The 19,073-nt window shown below is 38.8% G+C and overlaps 1 protein-coding gene across 1 annotated transcript in view; it reads left to right on the forward strand.

Annotated features, from left to right (window-relative positions):
* Positions 1-19,073, forward strand: part of Rnf13 (ring finger protein 13) — a 105,287-nt gene that overhangs the window by 47,952 nt on the left and 38,262 nt on the right. The window contains exon 5 of the mRNA XM_032898353.1: positions 15,241-15,328. Within this exon, the coding sequence (XP_032754244.1) occupies positions 15,241-15,328 (88 nt within the window). The remainder of the gene's footprint in view (positions 1-15,240; positions 15,329-19,073) is intronic.

A 19,073-nucleotide genomic window follows, 5' to 3' on the forward strand; every position in this document is an offset into this window, starting at 1 on the left:
TTATAAATAAGGCTACTATGAACATAGTGGAGCATGTGTCTTTGTTATATATTGGGGCATCTTTTGGTTATGTGCCCAAGAGAGGTATAGCTGGATCCTCAGGTAGTTCAATGTCCAATTTTCTTAGGAACCTCCAGACTGATTTCCAGAATGGTACCAGTCTACAATCCCACCAACAATGGAGGAAAGTTCCTCTTTCTCCACATCCTCGCCAGCATTTGTTGTCACCTGAGTTTTTGATCTTAGCCATTCTGACTGGTATGAGGTGAAATCTCAGGGTTGTTTTGATTTGCATTTCCCTTATGAGTAAAGATGTTGAACATTTCTTTAGGTGTTTCTCAGCCATTTGGCATTCCTCAGCTGTGAATTCTTTGTTTAGTTGTGAACCCCATTTTTTAATAGGGTTATTTGTCTCCCTGCAGTCTAACTTCTTGAATTCTTTGTATATTTTGGATATAAGGCCTCTATCTGTTGTAGGATTGGTAAAGATCTTTTCCCAATCTGTTGGTTGCCATTTTGTCCTAACCACAGTGTCCTTTGCCTTACAGATGTTGCTTAGGTTCTTAGCCTGCCTTTCACCATCTGGATATCTCTGGTGTTAGTTGGTCTTTCTGTCTCTGACTGGAGCTTGTTCCTTCTGTGGGCCTGTGAGCCTGTGATCTTAGGAGTGAGAGCACTCCTCAGAAACAAGCTCTCTCCAGGCAGGATTTGTGTCAGGAGGGCTGTGGGACAGCTTTAGCTCTGGGTGCAGATGGTGACTGGAAGGGTCTTGTCCCAGGCTTCTCCGAGGCTGGTCTCTCTCTTTGGACAGTTATTGGAGTGAAAATGAGGTCTCACCTGTGGGCTTAGGAGTGGCAGCACTTCTGGGAGACCAGGCGGGATTTGGGTCCGGAATGCTGTGGGACAGCCTTAGCTCTGGGTGCACATGGAGACCGGTTGGTATGATTTGTTTTTTAATATAACTCCTTAGCATAATAACTAATATTTTATGTAGTTTTGTGTATGAAATCTTAAATATAGGGCCTAGGACACCGGAACAGTGAGCAGACATTAAAGAACATGTGTACTCAAGATCTATCACTGGGTGGCACTCAATCAACATTCTGATTGTAATTGTTCTATCACTGTTATTTGTCAAGGACTATGTGAATCCTTGTCATTTGAGACAGTCTTAGTGGACAGATAGCAAATACAGATTTTGTTTGTTCATGTTAATGAACGTCTTAAAAACTTGTGTTCAGTGATTATCTCATTGGAAAGCCACTTCTGCTTTATTAAGTTGAGAAATATTAAGATTGGTTGAGATATGAATTCTGTCAGTCATCACATAAAAAGTAATATAAGTATAAACTTGAATAGATAGAACTTAAATTTATTAATCAGTGCTAACCTTTATTCTTAATTATCTTTAATTACTGTTTTCTGATGATAAAGGTATATTCTTCCTAGTGGGTCCTTTGAATGTTATATTCAAAGAAGGTTTTTCTTTCTGATCAGAACTTAAACTTTTCCTGACTTCCTTGAGCTCTGGAAATTGATCAATTTGTACTTTTTTTTCTTGTTAGATCTGGGGATAGATTATTTATATGGGCTCATGGAGTTTTGTTTTAAGCATGCATATTTTATGTTCAGCTAAAAATCTAAGGGAATGGCAGCAAATTTCTGAAGTGGTTTCTTTGCATAGCATTCTGCTGTACAGCATTCTAAGTACCCTAGTTTAAAAATTCAAATTTAAGCCAACACTCCCTCTACGAATTCACATCTTTGTGTTCATGACTCTAGAACTACTATGCTCTATATTACTTTGCTAGACTGTGATCCAACAGAAAGGCAGGGCATATAAAAGTAATGTTGCCTTATGTTAAAATAATAGTGATCTAGACTTAAGGCTTAGATGTATGTGACCTTGGATAGGCCTTCTTTCCATTCCCTGGATATTTCCTGAGAGTTTCAAACTTTTAGCTTTGTTTACAATAAAGGTCTTTTACCTTCCTGCATTCCTGTGGTCTAAAATCTTATTTATCAATTGTATTGTTTTCAGGAACCACTGTGATCTCATTTAGAATCCTTAGCCATCTTTTGAAGATAGAGACTTCAAAGCCACTAAAATTATTATTGATAATTAATTATATTAACAACAACAACAACAACAACATCCCCTAAAACCAAAAGCCACACTGTTAAAACAAACCACTAGAACTCCCAGTAGAACTGCAGCTATTCCTGAAGAGCCCCTGCAGTCCTTTTTTTGGTCGTACTCCTTTCTGATTTCCTCTCTTTTTCTTAATTCCAAATTTTCTTTATACTGGTTGGTCCTATAATTTTTTTTTTTTTTTTTTTTTTGTTGCATGGATGCTACCAATCCTGATTTGACTTGAGTCAGAGACACTAAGAGGAAATCCCCACACTGCGGGTGACAGCGTAGGTCTTTGCTCAACCTACCTGTCCCTGCTCCTTTTCTTTCTTTTTTTTTTTTATTATTAACATTATTTCTTATTTACATTTAGTGTTATTTCCTTTCCCAGTTTCGGGCAAACATCCCCCCTCCCCTCCCTTCCTTATGGGTGTCCCCTCCCACCCTCCCCATTACCTCCCTCCCCGACAGTCTAGTTCACTGGGGTTCAGTCTTACAGGACCAGACTGCCCCCTTCCACTGGTGCTCTTACTAGGATATTCATTGCTACCTATGAGGGTCAGAGTCCAGGGTCAGTCCATGTATAGTCTTTAGGTAGTGACGGCATTGTTGTTCCTGGTCCTGCTCCTTACATTGCTAGTTGTTAACCCCATCTGCCTGTTTGAGGGAGTCTCCTGTTTTTAATCTTTTTCACCCCCCCATCACTTGTTAATATAAGAAATTATTTTTTATGTGTCTTAGTTTGTGTTTTACTATGAACAAAAACAATGACCAAGGCAATTTATAAGGATGACATTTCATTGGGGCCGGCTTACAGTTCAGAGCTTCAGTCCATTATCATCAAGACAGAGGCATGGCAGCATCCAGGCAGATGTGGGCCTGGAGGAGCTGAGAGTTCTACATCTTGTTCCAAAGGCAGCCAGGAGAAGACTGGCTTCTGGGCAGCTAGGATGAGGGTATTAAAGCCCTCACCCACAGTGACACACCTACTCCAACAAGGCTACACCTCGTAATGGTGCCACTCCCTGGGCCAAGCCTATACAAACTATCACAGTCAGAGAACAGCTTTTAAATTTGAAGGGTTGGCTTGCATTCAGATAAAAAATTTACAAGTTTGTTTAGTTTAATACAGTAATTTTTCTTTTAAAATATTTTTCCTACCTATCATGCTTCTATGATTTTTGCAGGTAGATGTGCATATATGTTTGCTTACTTATCTCTTGGTGGAGTAACCACAAATTATACTTAACTATTGGATAGACATTAGAGGATATTAAAAATGATAGGAAAGATAAAAAATGTGGACTATGTTTTCTTTGAAGTTTTTTTTTTGAAAAAATATAGCCAGGTTTATTCAAAGTACTGAGTTAATAAATGAATTTATTTGCTGGAAGTCTTTAAGTGTTTGCCTCTAGTTGGATTGGTGAGATCTTTTTACATAGTAAATCTCCATACCTCTCAAATTTAACATATTCAAAGACAGTTGTAGTCCTCTATCAAGTCAGGCTTAGTTTATCAGTTTTGTGACTTTTGGTCAAAGACATCTTCCAGGTATGAGGTTAAAAATAAAGTTAATTTTGAATTCTTACTACCATCCTATCTTGTTAAATCCAGCCACACCAGATTGCTCTAAAACAACATTTCTACCCTGTCTATCCTTTTTCAAGTGTCAGCTTGGAATTCAGCACAAGAGGAAACTCCAGGTTGGCCGTTCTGAACCGTCTCCATAATCTGCTCCTCCTTCCCCTTTTCTCCTTTCTCTCTGATTGTCTGCAGAAATGAAAGCGAATTGCCATGCATTAATCACAATGAAAACATATTTCCTATGTGCCAGGAGCTGTCTAGGTACTGTTTTTAGAGCTTTGCATATGTTAACTTGTTAAATCTTCAGGACAACATTCTTGATGGGCGTTCATTTTATGGAAGTGACTTACTAAATAGCTACATCTTGTAATAATAAGAGCAGCACGCAAGGCCAAGTTATCTGGTTATGAGATTCTGCTGCTCAAGTTTCCTTCCTTCCAGGGGCACCCTTCTCTTCAAGTCAAGTAGCTCTTCCTGTTTATAATTTAGTTTTGGTTATATCTTTTAGTATGCTGTTACAGGCTTGTTGTTGCTCTCTTTTCTGCAAGAAAAAAAAATCTCTTCTGTATCTTTCTATGATTAAACCAAACTTTCTCTATTGTAGACATTTAATTCAAGTTCCATAAAATGTGCTGCATAGGTATTTCATGCTGTGACATTTTCTTTAAGTTTCTACTTTACTGCAGTATTTTAACACATTTCTTCTAGACACATGTTGTTTCTTTAATAAAGTTTTGTTTTTCCCTATAGGGTCCTAACGTACCCAGGTCAGTTTCAGTCTCCCTTTCCAGTCCTGGTAAGATGCTAAGTGCTTACCCGTAGTGATGCTGGCCTCGGCCTGATCTGTTAGCGAGGCCACTGTGCTGTTCAGCTTTTCTTTACTGTCACTGTAAGGTGCCGGTCTGAGATAAGCAGTCTGTGGAGAGAAAATACACTTTTTAGTCATAGTCTCCAAGAATTCTATCTGTGATTCCTTGGCTCTGTTGCTTCTGGGTGGGGAGCAAGTGGCAGAACAATGTGCTTACTAAACGGGATGGGAGCAAAAGGAGCCCAAGGAATAGGCTAGCATTCTACAGTCTCCCAAAGGCAAGCCCCCACTCAGCTAAAACGTCCCATTAAGGTCTTCCTTCTAAAGTTTCCAACACCTTCTAATAGTGCGAAACTAAGGACTGAGATTTTAATATGAGATCCAAACCACAGCCTAAGCTTCTCTCTAATCGAATACAATGCTGTTCCATACCAGCTTTGCCTATCTTGCCTCACTTCTAAATAGTAGGGCCTTGGTGAGCATAGGAGATAATAGTACAAATGTCTAGCAATGAGAGGTTCCTTTGTTCTTACCATTTTTGTTCTTGAACTTAGTTATCTATGTCAAATTAATTAATAGCTTCTCAAGTTCTAAATCTCATGAGTCCTTCATTCATGGTCATCTTTAGAACACAATTACTTCTTTCTTCTTATAAGGTATATTATATTATATTCTAGTGTTGTTATTACCAATTTATTCAAACTGAAGAAGATGAACTATTGTTTTGTTTCCAGGATTTCCTTTGCAACTTGTCTCATGGATGCCATTATCATTAGAGTGTTGATAGTGTCAGAATCACACTGCTGATTGATAATAACAGGTCCTTCCTTATCTCCTTGAAACTCTCTGTTAGATGCCACCTGGTCTGCACAACACAATGTAAAATATTCAGTATATTCCCTGCAGCTTAAGCCACTAGCTCTGGCCAGTCCTTTAAAAGGTAGAGTAGTGATGTCGTTCATTAAGTTTGCATGCGTTTGTTACTTGTGACGGCTGTTTTGGATTGAGGGTTTTATTCACTGTGATTTTATTCATGAATCTTTCATTCTTTGCTTCCATCCCACACCATGTGTTTGAGGCTGCATTTTATGAATGCAAAACCATGCACATAATTACTAAATGATTTAGGTTTTATTTCTGTTTCATGTGTTCTTAAAAATACCAGCTGCTGCTTAGTTGAAAATGTAATTTAATTTGACTGACACTTGAGATTTATAGTTTCTAAATGTGAATATATTTTCCTTGTTTGTTTTCAAAAGCATTTTGGTACATATGTTAATGTGTTGCTTGATTTCTCTTCACTTCTTCATTTTAAAAATCAATAAAAACATTTTTGGGGGGCAAATTGTTAAACTTAAAAACATTTATCTATCTCAGAGTTTACACTTAAGCACACAGAATTCTATCCCATTTTATTGGTTTTACATTTTTTTTTATTTTTAGAAGCTTTTATTTTTTTAGCAGAAACAGCTTTTGATGGTAATATAATTTTACATTTTATTTCTGAAAATAGTTGCATGCTAGATATGTGAAGTAAATATTTATCTTTACTTGCTTGATAAGGTCTTAAAAACTTAGTGGCTGCTTTATTTACACACATACCTGCATGCTGTTGTTAATCAAGTCATTCATGTTGATGTGTTAAAACCCGAGAGTGAGGGTTTGGAGAGATGTGCTGAAAAAGTAAATTACAAGTTTTCCTTTCCAGCCCGGGCTCCCAGAATGATGACCCTGAGACAATTATTTATTATTAAATGCCTAAGCATCGTCTCATTCCCTGACTAGCTTGTAACTTATTTAACCCATTCAAACTATTCTATGTCTACCACTTGGTAGTTACCTCTCCTCCAGTCCTGCCCACTTCTTTCTTTGCATTTCCTCAGCATCTTCCTCAGTACCTCCCTCAGCATCTCGATCTATTCTTGCTCTAATCTCTCCCTGTGTTGCTTTGATTCTGTCACTGTTTCCCAGAATCCTCTCAGTTCCTGTCAGTGTCCCACTTCTATGTCCTGCCTCAGCTCATTGGCCATTGGTTTATTTATTGACAGATGATGCTTATAAGGTGCTCTCTCTACAGCGATGGCTCAGCAGGCTCAGGCTGTGTAAGCCTGGCAACCTGAGTTCAGTCCCCTAATCTACGGAAAGGTGGAAGAGAACGACTCCTGAAAGTTGGCCTCTGACCGTGACAAGTACACTGTGGCACACTGCACTCACGCTCCCATACACACCCCTATAACTGCCAGGAACAAGAACAATAATTATTAGAGTTCACAAATCATTTTGGAGTGAGAAAGCGTCTTATAAAACAGATGATACTTGGGCTCTTCTCACCAGAAAACATAGGTAGAGAGCTTCTGGAGATGGAAAGAACCTTTGAGAAGCTGTTTTGCAATTGGGATGGACATGTATGTGGGAGTTTAACATGTGGCTTGGTTTTAAGTTAATAGAATATTAATACCCGGGTAAATAGAGTGATGAAAGTACTTGAAGCAGGGAATGGCTGGTGTGGGAGGAGATGATGTATAGAAAAAGGCATGAGGCAGAGCGCACGTCAGTCAGTGTGGACGTTTAAGGCATTCAGAAGATAGAGCCTGATGGAGATAGTGTCAGAAGCAAGATCGCACCTAGCCTCTTTGTCTGTTTAGGAAGACTGAGGCGTCAGTAAGGACAGCAGTGCTTCTGATCCATCTTTGGTCTCTATTGTGCATGACACACAGCCCTATTTGTCCTTTATTGTGGTTTCCATGGTGGCTTTGTCAGTCCTAACATGCTACATCTTTGCTCCCAGAGAAGTAAAGTTAGCTTAAAAAAAAATTGACTCTTTATATCATCACCTTAAAGCTAAAATAATAAATGTATGTTCTTAATTATTGACCTTTTCTTTACATAAGTACAGAATATGCTAGGTTTGTTAATCTATAGATTTCTTGTCATTATTCCTAATGTTAGTTAAAGTTCTTCATCTTAAGGGTCCTAGGTCAGTGAACTATTTCTTTTAACAAGTTCTTCAGAAAATCTTTCTTGCCCAATTTTGCCACTTATGTAACCTTCTGATATAAACCAATAATCTTCAGTGACATTTGATTTGTGATGTTCTTCCCTGTGTCAGGCTGTTTTGTAGACAATGGAGGCATGGATTCGGATAAAATATTCCTGTCTTAAGACACTCATATCTCACAGACTTAATTTTTAAAAAATAAGATCATTAAAATTATTTGAATTCATTTAGCTTTTCCATTGGTGGTAGCTTTAGAGAAATCACAGGTAATGTAAAGAGAATTTGCTGTGCAAAGCTGATTTGCCATGCATACATAGCCTTTTTCTCTTTAGCTTGTTTGTCAGATTTAGAGGCTGAATAGTTAGACATTGTTTTTATTCCTGAGAACTCAACCCTAAGCTTGCCTTGACTCTTTGGAACTTAGTGTAGGTTTTACCTCTTACTTTTCAGCAAGTTTCACTATTTGTAGTACTGCTAACTGAAATAAAACTAGTGATCAGATCTAGGAATTCTTTTTGAAGAATTAAGGGGTCTGCTTATAAAAAGCATCAATTATAAAGTGATATATTTCATGAGTTTCTTAACATTAAATATTTAATATATAACAATATTTATAGTTTTAAAATATAATTTGTTTTAAAACAATAAGAATTTTGAAAAATATGTGTAAAGATATATATTATATTTATCATGCTTTATTTACTTAGTAGCATGGTTGGACACTTTTCAAATCCTTCATGTTGGAAACTTGCCACACAACTAGCTACTTCCTATGTTCATCAGTTACTATTTTAGAATATTTAAAAAACAATAAAGCAACTCTTTTTATTGAGAGAGGAAATAAATTTTGCCTGCAGGTTATTTCTAATTTTTATTTTTAAATTTTATTTTTGTTGGATATTTTATGAATTTATATTTCAAATGTTATCCCCCTTTCCCCCCTCCCATACTTTCTCCCCCCTCCCCTGATTCTGTGAGGATGCTCCCACTCCCACCCATTCACTGCCACCTCAATGCCCTGGCATTACCTTACATTGGGGAAACAGGCCTTCACAGGACCAAGGACTTTTCCTCTGATTGATGTTGGACAATGCCATCCTCTGCCATATATGTGGCTGGAGTCATGGGTCCCTCCATGTGTACTCATTGGTTGGTGGTTTAGTACCTGGTACCTCTGGTGGGGTCTGGTTGGTTGATATTGTTGTTCTTCCTATAGTATTGCAACCCCCCTTCAGCCCCTTCAGTATTTTCTCTAACTCCTCCATTGGAGTCCCCTTGTTTAGTCCAATGGTTAGCTGCAAGTATTCTCATCTGTATCAGTAGGGCTCTGGCAGAGCCTCTCAGGAGACACCCATATCTGATTCTTGTCAGCAAGTACTTCTTGTTATCAGCGGTAGTGACTGGGTTTGGTGGCTACATATAGGACGGATCCCCCGGTGGGGCAGTCTCTGAATGACCTTTTCTTCACTCCCTGCTCTACATTTTGTCCCTGTATTTCCTCCCGTGAGTATTTTGTTCTCCTTTCTAAGAAGAAATGAAGCATTCACACTTTGGTCTTCCTTCTTCTTGAGCTTCAAATGATCTGACTTTTTTCTTAGGTATTCAAAGCTTTTGCGCTAATACCCACTTATCAGTGAGTTCATACCATGTGTGTTCTTTTGTAACTGGGTTACCTCATTCAGGATGAATGACATCTGAGTTCTTTCCAGCTTCTGGCTATTATAAATAAGGCTGCTATGAACATAGTGGAGCACGTGTCCTTGTTATATGTTGGAGCATCTTTTGTGTGTATTCCCAGGAGTGGGATAGCTGGGTCCTCAGGTAGAACTATGTCCAGTTTTCTGAGGAACTGCCAGACTGATTTCTAGAGTGGTTGTACCAGCTTGCAATCCCACCAACAATGGGGAGTGTTCCTCTTTCTCCACATCCTTGCCAGCATCTGCTGTCACCAGAGTTTTTGATCTGAGCCATTCTGACTGGTGTGAGGTGGAATCTCTGGGTTGTTTTGATTTGCATTTCCTCGATGACTAAGGATGTTGAACATTTCTTTAGGTGCTTCTCAGCCATTCAGCATTCCTCAGTTGAGAATTCTTTGTTTAGCTCTGCACCCCATTTTTAATAGGGTTATTTGATTCTCTGAAGTCTAACTTCTTGAGTTCTTTGTATATATTTGATATTAGCCCTCTATCTGATGTATGCTTGGTAAAGACCTTTTCCCAATCTGTTGGTTGCCATTTTGTCCTACTGAGAGTGTCCTTTGCCTTACAGAAGCTTTGCAATTTTATGAGGTCCCATTTGTTGATTCTTGATCTTAGAGCAGAAGCCATTGGTGTTCTGTTCGGAAAAATTTCCCCAGTGCCCATGTGTTCAAGGCTCTTGCTTACTTTCTCTTCTATTAGTTTTAGTATATCTGGATTTTTTTGTGGAGGTCTTTGATCCGATCCTCTTCAACTTGAGCTTTGTATCAGGACACAAGAATGGATCGATTTGCATTCTTCTGCATGTTGGCCACCAGTTGAATCAGCACCATTTGTTGAAAATGCTGTCTTTTTTTCCATTGGATGGTTTTGGCTCCTTTGTCAAAGATCAAGTGGCCATAGTGTAGGTTCATTTCTGGGTCTTCAATTCTATTCCATTCATCTACCTGCCTGTCCCTGTACCAATACCATACAGTTTTTATTATGATTGCTCTGTAATATAGTCTTAGGTCAAGGATGGTGATTCCCTCAGAAGTTATTTTATTGTTGAGACTATTTTTTTTTTTTTTTTTTTTTGCTATCCTAGGTTTTTTGCTTTTCCAAATGAATTTCCAAATCGTTCTTTCTAATTCTATGAAGAATTGAGTTGGAATTTTGATGGGGATTGCATTGAATCTGGAGATTTCTTTTGCCAAATGGCCATTTTTTTTTTTTTTTTACTGTATTAATCCTGCCAATCCATGAGCATGGGATATATTTCCATCTTCTGAGATCTTCTTTGATTTTTCTCTTCAGAGACTTGAAGTTCTTGTCATACAGATCTTTTACTTGCTTTGTTAGAGTCACCCCAAGGTATTTTATATTATTTGTGGCTATTGTGAAGGGTGTCATTTCCCTAATATTTCTAATTTTTATAAAAGGAATTTTATGTAACACTGTTGAGCCAGTTGATCTGTTTGATACACATATAAATAAATACATACATATATACATTTATTATTATTATTATTATTATTATTATTATTATTATATCTGACCTCTCCCTTCACTCCTCATGTGGGTTATTCCTTTGTTTCTTTATGTAGTGTATTACATTGACTGATTTTTATATGTTGTTCTATTCCTGCATCTCTGAGATAAAGCCTATTTGTTCATGGTGGGTGATCTTTTCGATGTGTACTTGGATTTGATTTGAAAAGTATTTTGTTGAGTAATTTTGCATCAGTGTTCGTAAGGGAAATTAGTCTGTAATCTCTTGTCGAATTTTTGTATAGTTTAGGTATCAGGGTAACTGTGGCCGTATAAAATTAATTTGGCAGTGTCCTTGTGTTTCTATTTTGTGGAATAATTTCAGGAGTATGGGCATTAGCTTTTCTTTGAAAGTCTGGTAGAATTCTGAGCTAAAAGTGCCTGGTGCTTGGCTTCCTGTTGTTCTTAGGAGAACTTTAACCAGTGGTTCTATTTTCTTAGGGGTTATAGATCTATTTAAATAGTTTATCTCACCTTGGTTTAACTTGGTATATGGTATTTATCGAGAAAATGGTCGTTTTTATTTTTCCAATTTTGTGGAGTAGAACTTTTTCAAATATGACTTGATGGCTCTTTGGATTTCCTTGGCATCTGTTGTCATGTTCCCCTTTCACTTCTGATTTCCCTAATTTTTGATATTCTTTCTTTGTATTTTAGTTGGTTTAGAAAAGGGTTTGTCTGTCTTGTTAATTTTCTCTAATATCCAACTCTTTGTTTCATTAATTTTTTTTTATTCTCTTTGTTTTTATTTTACTAATTTCACCCCTCTTTCCCTTTTTTTCCTGCCATCGATCCCTCTTGTGTGTGCTTGCTTCATTTTCTAGAGCCTTCAGGATTGCTGATGAGTTGCTAGTATGCGATCCCTCCGGTTTCCTTATGTAGGCACTTTGTGCTATGGCTTTCCTCTTAGCCATGCTTTCATTGTGCCATAAGTTTGGGCATGTTGTGCATTCATTTTCTTTGAATTCTAGCAAGTCGTTAACTTTTTTCTTTATTTCTACCTTGACCCAGTGGTCATTCAGTAGATAGTTGTTCAGTTTTGATGAGTTTGTAAACTTTCTGTTGTTTCTCTTTTTGTTGAACTCCAGTTTTGATCCATGGTGGTCTGATAGGATAAGGGTGGTATTTCAATTTCCTTGTATCTGTTGAGACTTGCTTTGTGACCAAGTATGTAGTAAATTTGGAGAATGTTCTAAGAAGTACTGAAAAGAAAGTATATTTGTTTGTGTTTCAGTGTGGGTATCTGTTAGGTCCATTTGGCTCAATGTCTGATAGCTCTGGTATTTCTCTGTTTAGTGTTTGTCTGGATGACCTGTCCATTGGCTGGAGTGGGCTATTATCAGTGAAGTTGTCCACTATCAATGTGTGCCTTAAACTTTAGTAGTGTTTTCTTTATAAATATGGGTGTTCTTGCAAAGCATAGATGTTAAGAACTTAAAGATCATTTTGGTGGACTTTTCCTTTGAGTATGAAGTGTCCTCTTTTCCTTGATTAATTTCGTTTGAAGTCTATTTTGTTAGATATTAGAATGACTGCCCCAGCTCGCTTCTTCATTTGCTTTGCTTGGAAAATCTTTTTCCAACTCTTTACTCTGAGGTAACGTTTATCTTTGAAGCTGAGGTGAGTTTTTGTATGCCGCAGAAGGATGGTTTCTGTTTTGCGTCCATTTTGTTAGCTTGTGTCTTTTCGTTGAAGAATTGAGTCCGTTGATATTGAGAGACATCAAGACCAATGTCTGTTAATTCCTGTTATTTGCTTGTTGTTGTCGTTGGTAGTGTGTGTGTGTGTGTGTGTGTGTGTGTGTGTGTGTGTGTGTGTGTGTGTGTGTGGTCTGTCTGTCTGCCTGTCTGACTGTCTATATGCGTCTCTTCTTTTGGTTTTGCTGGTGTTAGATTATTTATTTCCTGTGTTTTCTTGTTTGTAGTTAAACTCCTTAGGATAGAGTTCTCCTTAGTGCTTTCTGTGGATTTGTAGATAGATATTGTTTAAATTTGGCTTTATCATAGGATATCTTGTTTTCTCCATCTATGGTGTTGTTAAGTTTTTCTGGGCATAGTAGTCTGGGCTGGCATCTGTGGTCTCTTAGAGTCTGCAAGACATTTTTCCAGACTTCCTGCTTTTAGAATGTGCATTCGGAAGTCAGGTGTAATTCTAATCGCTCGGTATCTGTTACTTGCCCCCCCCACCCCCGCCCCTTGCATCTTTTGACATTCTTTCTCTCTTCTGTATGTTTACAGTTTAGATTCTTATGTGGCGAGGAGTCTTTCTTCTTTCTTTCTTTCTCTCTCTCTTTCTTTCTTTCTTTCTTTCTTTCTTTCTTTCTTTCTCTCTTTCTTTCTTTCTTTCTTTCCTTCTTTCTTCTGTATGTTTGTACTTTAGATTCTTATGTGGCGAGGAGTCTTTCTTTTTTGGTCTTATCTATTTGGTGTTCTGTAAGCCTTTTGTATCATTACAGATTCTCCTTCTTTAGGTTAGGAATAATTTTAGTGATTTAGTTGAAAATATTTTCTGGGCCTTTGGGCTAAGATTCTTTTCCTCTTTGATTCCTATTATTCTTAGGTTTGATCTTTTCATAGTGTTTCAGATTTCTTGGATGTTTTGTGTCAGGAATTTAATATTTTCTTGATGTGTCTCTTTTTTCTATCATATCCTCAGTGCCTGAGAGTCTCTCATTTATCTCCTATATTCTGTCGGCTATGCTTGCACCTGAGGTTCCTGTTTGCTTACATAGATTTTCCATTTCCAGACTTTCCTCAGCTTGTGTTTGCCTTATTCTATTTCCATATTCATGTTTTGAACAGTTTTATTTATTCCTTTCAACTTCTTTGTGTTTTGGGGGTGGGGATATAAGGGATTTATTAATTTCCCCCATTTTTATCTTTAACTAGATTTCTTTAAGGGGTTTATGAATTTCCTCTTTCCAGACCCCTGTGATCTTCATAGAGTTGGTTTTAAAGTCTTTTTGTTTCCCCTGTGGATCACGTTCTCATGCTGGTGCTAGACATCTGGGTTTAGGGCAATTGCAGGTCTAGGTGCTAGGTGCTGATTGCTTGTTTGTGACTTTGCTGGATGGCTGATTTGTTTGTTTTGTTTTTTTCCCCCACCTTGGTTTTGGTTTCCTCTCCCTCTGGCTGGACTGGCCTGTGCTTTAGTAGAGGGTCTCCACCCACGTGGCCTCTGGTTGAACAGGGCATTGCATCCTGAGCTGGGACTGGAGTTGTGGTGTTCACCAGCTGGGGTCACCCCTAGGAGTTGCGAGACAGGATAAGTAGTGGAGGAGCAGAATGCTGGGCAGGCACTGAGAATGTGGGGGCCGTCTGTGAGTAAGCAGCCTGCCTGGGGTTCAGTATAGAGTGGAGGGGCAGGGACTTCTGCTGGAATTGTTGGCCTGGATTCTGGTAGCTGGCTTGGCCTCTGCTACAGCAGCAGACGTCATCTGGAATTGTGGACCGCGGGAGGTGATGAGGAGAAGGAGGCAGCATTTGGGGTGCGCTGGGTGAAGGAATGTTGGCTGTCTGTGGATAGGGCTTTTTGGAGTTCTAGCTATGGCTCTGCTGGCGCAGGGGCTTCCACTAGAGCTGTGGGCTGCAATCCTAAATTGCTTTTATATGCCACATTTCTATGTGTGAATTACGGTTTTAAGCATTTAAAATTATTATTGTTATTATTAAAATTAGATGAGAACATGTAGGAAACTGAGGATTGAAAAAGAAAGTAGAGCTGCGTAGAGTAGATGACTAAGAGCATTAGACCCCGACTTCCTACTGCGAAGGCTGAGCTCAAGCACCCATTCAAATTAAGTCTTGGGTAGTGTAGCTGCCTTCCTGTAATCCCTTCACTGGGGGTTGGGGAGAGGCAGAAAATCCCCAGGGCAAAGTGGCTCTGTGAGCTCTGGATTTAAACAGAGACCTTGCTTCAACGATCAAGGAAGACAACTAACATCAACCTTTGCTCTCCAGATGTACTTACACAGATAGAGACACACTCCTCTCTCTCTCTCCTTCCCTTCCCCCACTCACTCACACACACACTCTCTCTCTGTGTGTGTACATGTGTGTGTGTGTGTGTGTGTGTGTGTGTGCGTGTGTGCGCGTGTGTAAGTGAAACATGTATATACAGGTATTCACAGAGAAAGTAATTCACCTGAGTTTACACCACTCACTAGTAAGTATTATGAAGAATTTGAAAGCCTGGGCCTAGTGATTACTCAGCCTGATCACAGCAAGGGTCTGTTTTGGAAATAGATTCCTTATTCCTTAGAGTCCTCTTAATACTTGTGCCATATCCGTGGCCTTTATTTGCTTTGAAATCTCTTAAAGCCCTGAATGAAATGAGAACACATCTAAAGAACTCCTCACTGTCTCCTGTAGACATCTTTCAAGAATATTTGTGCTTAATTCCTATAGATGTGCATGATAAGCTTCTAGGCAAACAGTGCAGGCTTGCTGTGACCATCTTCCTCACAGTATGACTGTTTTCTCATCCGCAGGTTTTAAATGCACAGAGAGCAGGATACAAAGCAGCCATAGTTCACAATGTAGACTCTGATGACCTGATTAGCATGGGATCCAACGACAGTAAGTACAGGTATCACTTCTCTTGTCTCCTGATTGACAGATCATCCAGATGAAAGCCAACAGAATTTCTTCATTCACTTTCTGCTGTATAGTGACGTTCGTTAGCCTTCTTGTGGTAATTTTCATTCCCAACCGAGGTAGAATTGATGTGTCTTTTTTCTGAACAGTTAAATATTTATTTGTAGATACCTTCTTTAAAAAAGAAGGCAAAAGCCATAAATAGTGATGTAGTTACTTGTTAAGAATGCCATGGAATGACTTTAAGATGATTTAGTGAGCAAAACATTACTGTCAGGACTAAATGATCTAAGTTTAACCACACTGTAGAAGAGTTCATTCCTGAAAGTTGTTCTCTGTCTACCACATGCATGCAGAGGACAGGCAGCCAAACAGAGACACACATACACATACAATAAATAAAAATGTAGTAAAAGGAATGCTATAAATAATAATAATAAATTCATTTTTGTAATTTATTTAGATCTATACATTAGAGTTTAAGATGTATAAGAGCTCTTGACTGCAGAGTCATCTCTTCAGCTCCTTCACCTTTTTTGGAGGATGCGGTTCCACTGAACCTGGGATGTACTAGTTAGGGAGATTGCTGCTGAGTATGCCCTAGGGACCCTCCTGTCTATCTCCCACTGCAGGAATTACAGGGCTTTTTATAAAAGCTTTGGACACCCAAACTCAGATCCTTATAAACAGAGCAAACATTTTATCCATTGAACCATGTCTCTGGTCCCTGGGTAGGTGGATGGATGAATGAATAGATGTTCTTGTGCTTGCTCGCTCCTTCCTTCCTTCCTCCTTCCTTCCTTCCTTCCTTCCTTCCTTCCTTCCTTCCTTCCTTCCTTCCTTCCTTCTTTCCTTCCTTCCTTATCTCTATCCCTCCCTATCTCTATCCCTCCCTTTTTCCTCTCCTCAGCCTTCTTTTCCTACTTCTCCTTTCCCCCCTTTAAAAAAAAAATTTTGTGTTTGAGACCTCTCTATGTGTTCCCGGCTATCCTGGAACTCACTGTGTAGACCAGGTTGGCCTAGAACTCACAGGAAATCTGCCTGCCCTCTGTCCCCCCTCCACCCCCCCCTTAGTATTGCAATTAAAGCATATGCCACTATGCCCTGCCCGACATATGCTTTCTTACCATCAGTTTGCCCCCAGAGCTGGGGACTGAACCCAGGGCCTTGTGCTTTCGAGGCAAGCACTCTACCACTGAGCTAAATCCCCAACCCGTCAGTTGGCCTTTTATATCACATGGATACACTCATGATTTTTTATTTAAAATGAGAATATTTTTCTTATTCCAAATATTACTTCAAATGGGGAAAAATGAGCCAACTTTAATGAGATGACCAGCGTTTTTCACTGGTTTTATTTGTTCTTGTTTTGAGATACGGTACTATGTAGCATAGTGAACTCTCGGAGATGTGCACTGGCCTGGCCTGGCCTTCAGTGCCGTGATTCGGTGGTTTTTTTATTTTTATTTTTTAAAGCTGTATCCTTCACTCAGTTTAGTTTCTACAATTCAAGGTTACAATGAATTTTTTTAATTAAAATTTTCTGTATTTATATCATTTCTGTCCCTCTCTCTCTTATCTCTTTAACATCTTTTATGTTACTCTCTCTCAGATTCATGATTTTTTTCTCCTTTAATTGCTACTGTTTTACACATGGCTGAGTTTGTTTAGTGCTGTTTGTATGTACACGTAGTTAGGGCTGACCACTTGGGATTGGATAACCTATCACCAGGGGCTTATCCTGGAGAAAATGTTTGGGCAACCATATTGTTGAGATTTCATGGGTACAGTTTTTCTGTCTTGTATAGAAGGTACTATCTTGGGCAGGCATCCTGGTCGTGTCTTTTAGAATCTTTCTGTTCCTCCTTACTTGATTTCCTTGAACCTTAAGAGGTTGTGTTGTAGATGTATCAGTTGAGGTTGGGCACTCCACTGATACTTATGCTCTGTATTTTGGCCAAGTATGGATGTCTATAGTAGCTTCCGTCTACTGCAAAAGAAGCTTCTTTGATGAGGGGTGAAAGCTACACTCACCTATGGTTTAAGGATAAGTCTTTAGAATCCATTAGAAGTTGTGGTGTATTATGGAAGTGACAATTATAGGTTCTCCACTCAAGTTCTTGACTTCACCAGCCATGGGTTGTTGGCTAGGTTTGCAGCGCCACACATGAATTCCATGCTATTAAGCACTTTGCAGTCCAATTAGACAGCTGTTTGTTATCCCCTGGTTAGTCATTGTCATTGTTGTGCCAGTGACGATGCCTTCCTGGACAGCAGCTGTTATGGCTCCTAGACTTTATAGCTGAAGAGGATTGTTGATTGCTTTTTCCCTTCCCCCTTGGCACCTTGCATAGTATCTTCTGATACTATATTTAAGCTCAGGGAGGCAACTGAGGGCAATGAAAATTGCCTGTATTGTTTGGGGAGTGTCTCTTAGACCACCCTGAACAACACCTTGAGGTGGGGTTTTGACATCTGGCACTGGGGTTTTTGTTAGATAGACTACAGCTCGGGGAGAGCATTGTCACTCTGTGTGATATAACTGCATTTAAAATTACATGGGTGCGTATTTCTATGTGGATGTGTGTATGTACACATATACTGTGTATATATCTTTGAATAAGCATGTGTTCCATTATGGCATTTTGAAGCCTCCATAGTGTTATTTGACTCTCCTTACCTTTGCTTTCCTCCCCAGTTAAAATCTACCCCCATTTTTTTCATTCCCCCTTTATGGTATCTAAACTTTAATAAAATCTCTGTAATTGCAGTTGTTTATTGACCACCCTCATAGTTTTAAGATCTTTTATTTACTTTTAGTTATACACTTTTAGTTAGTATGTCTCTTACTACTGGACCTTCAGTGATTTACATATGCAAGGGTAGAACAAAGGTTTTCTTGGAACAACAGGTGACATAAAGTTATGGACTGAGATGTTATGTTGGAATATATTTAGGACTCTAAACAGCCCCCTCCTCAATAAATAGCAGATATTTTATTTATTAACAGACCAGTCTTATGCTATTGTCTTTTCTTATCTCTAGTATGATGCGGCAAAATTATATTTAAAATCTAATGTTTTCCTTTATTATTTATATTGAATAATTTCACAGTCAGGGCTGTGATGATTGTGAAGTCTACAAATTAGCCTCTAATAAGTCTTAGGATTTCAGTGCAGCCTGACAGCCATGTCCTGGGCAGCAGCAGACTTGTAAGCAAAGTGGGGTTATGTATCAAACAAGATGATGCTGTTCTCTGATGCAACATATATCATGCACACATCACTACCTACAAGCTATAATACGCACACATCACTACCTACAACCCATAACATGCACACATCACTACCTACAACCTATAACACGCACACATCACTACCTACAACCCATAACATGCACATCACTTCCTACAACCTATAACATGCACACACATCAATATCACACCTACAACCTATAACACGCAGACACATCACTGCCTACAACCTATAACATGCACACATCACTACCTACAACCCATAACATGCACACATCACTACCTACAACCCATAACATGCACACATCACTACCTACAACCTATAACATGCACACATCACTACCTACAACCTATAATACGCACACATCACTACCTACAACCCATAACATGCACACATCACTACCTACAACCTATAACACGCACACATCACTACCTACAACCCATAACATGCACATCACTTCCTACAACCTATAA

This window comes from Rattus rattus, chromosome 3 (assembly GCF_011064425.1).
Source record: "Rattus rattus isolate New Zealand chromosome 3, Rrattus_CSIRO_v1, whole genome shotgun sequence".
Classification (NCBI taxonomy): domain Eukaryota; kingdom Metazoa; phylum Chordata; class Mammalia; order Rodentia; family Muridae; genus Rattus; species Rattus rattus.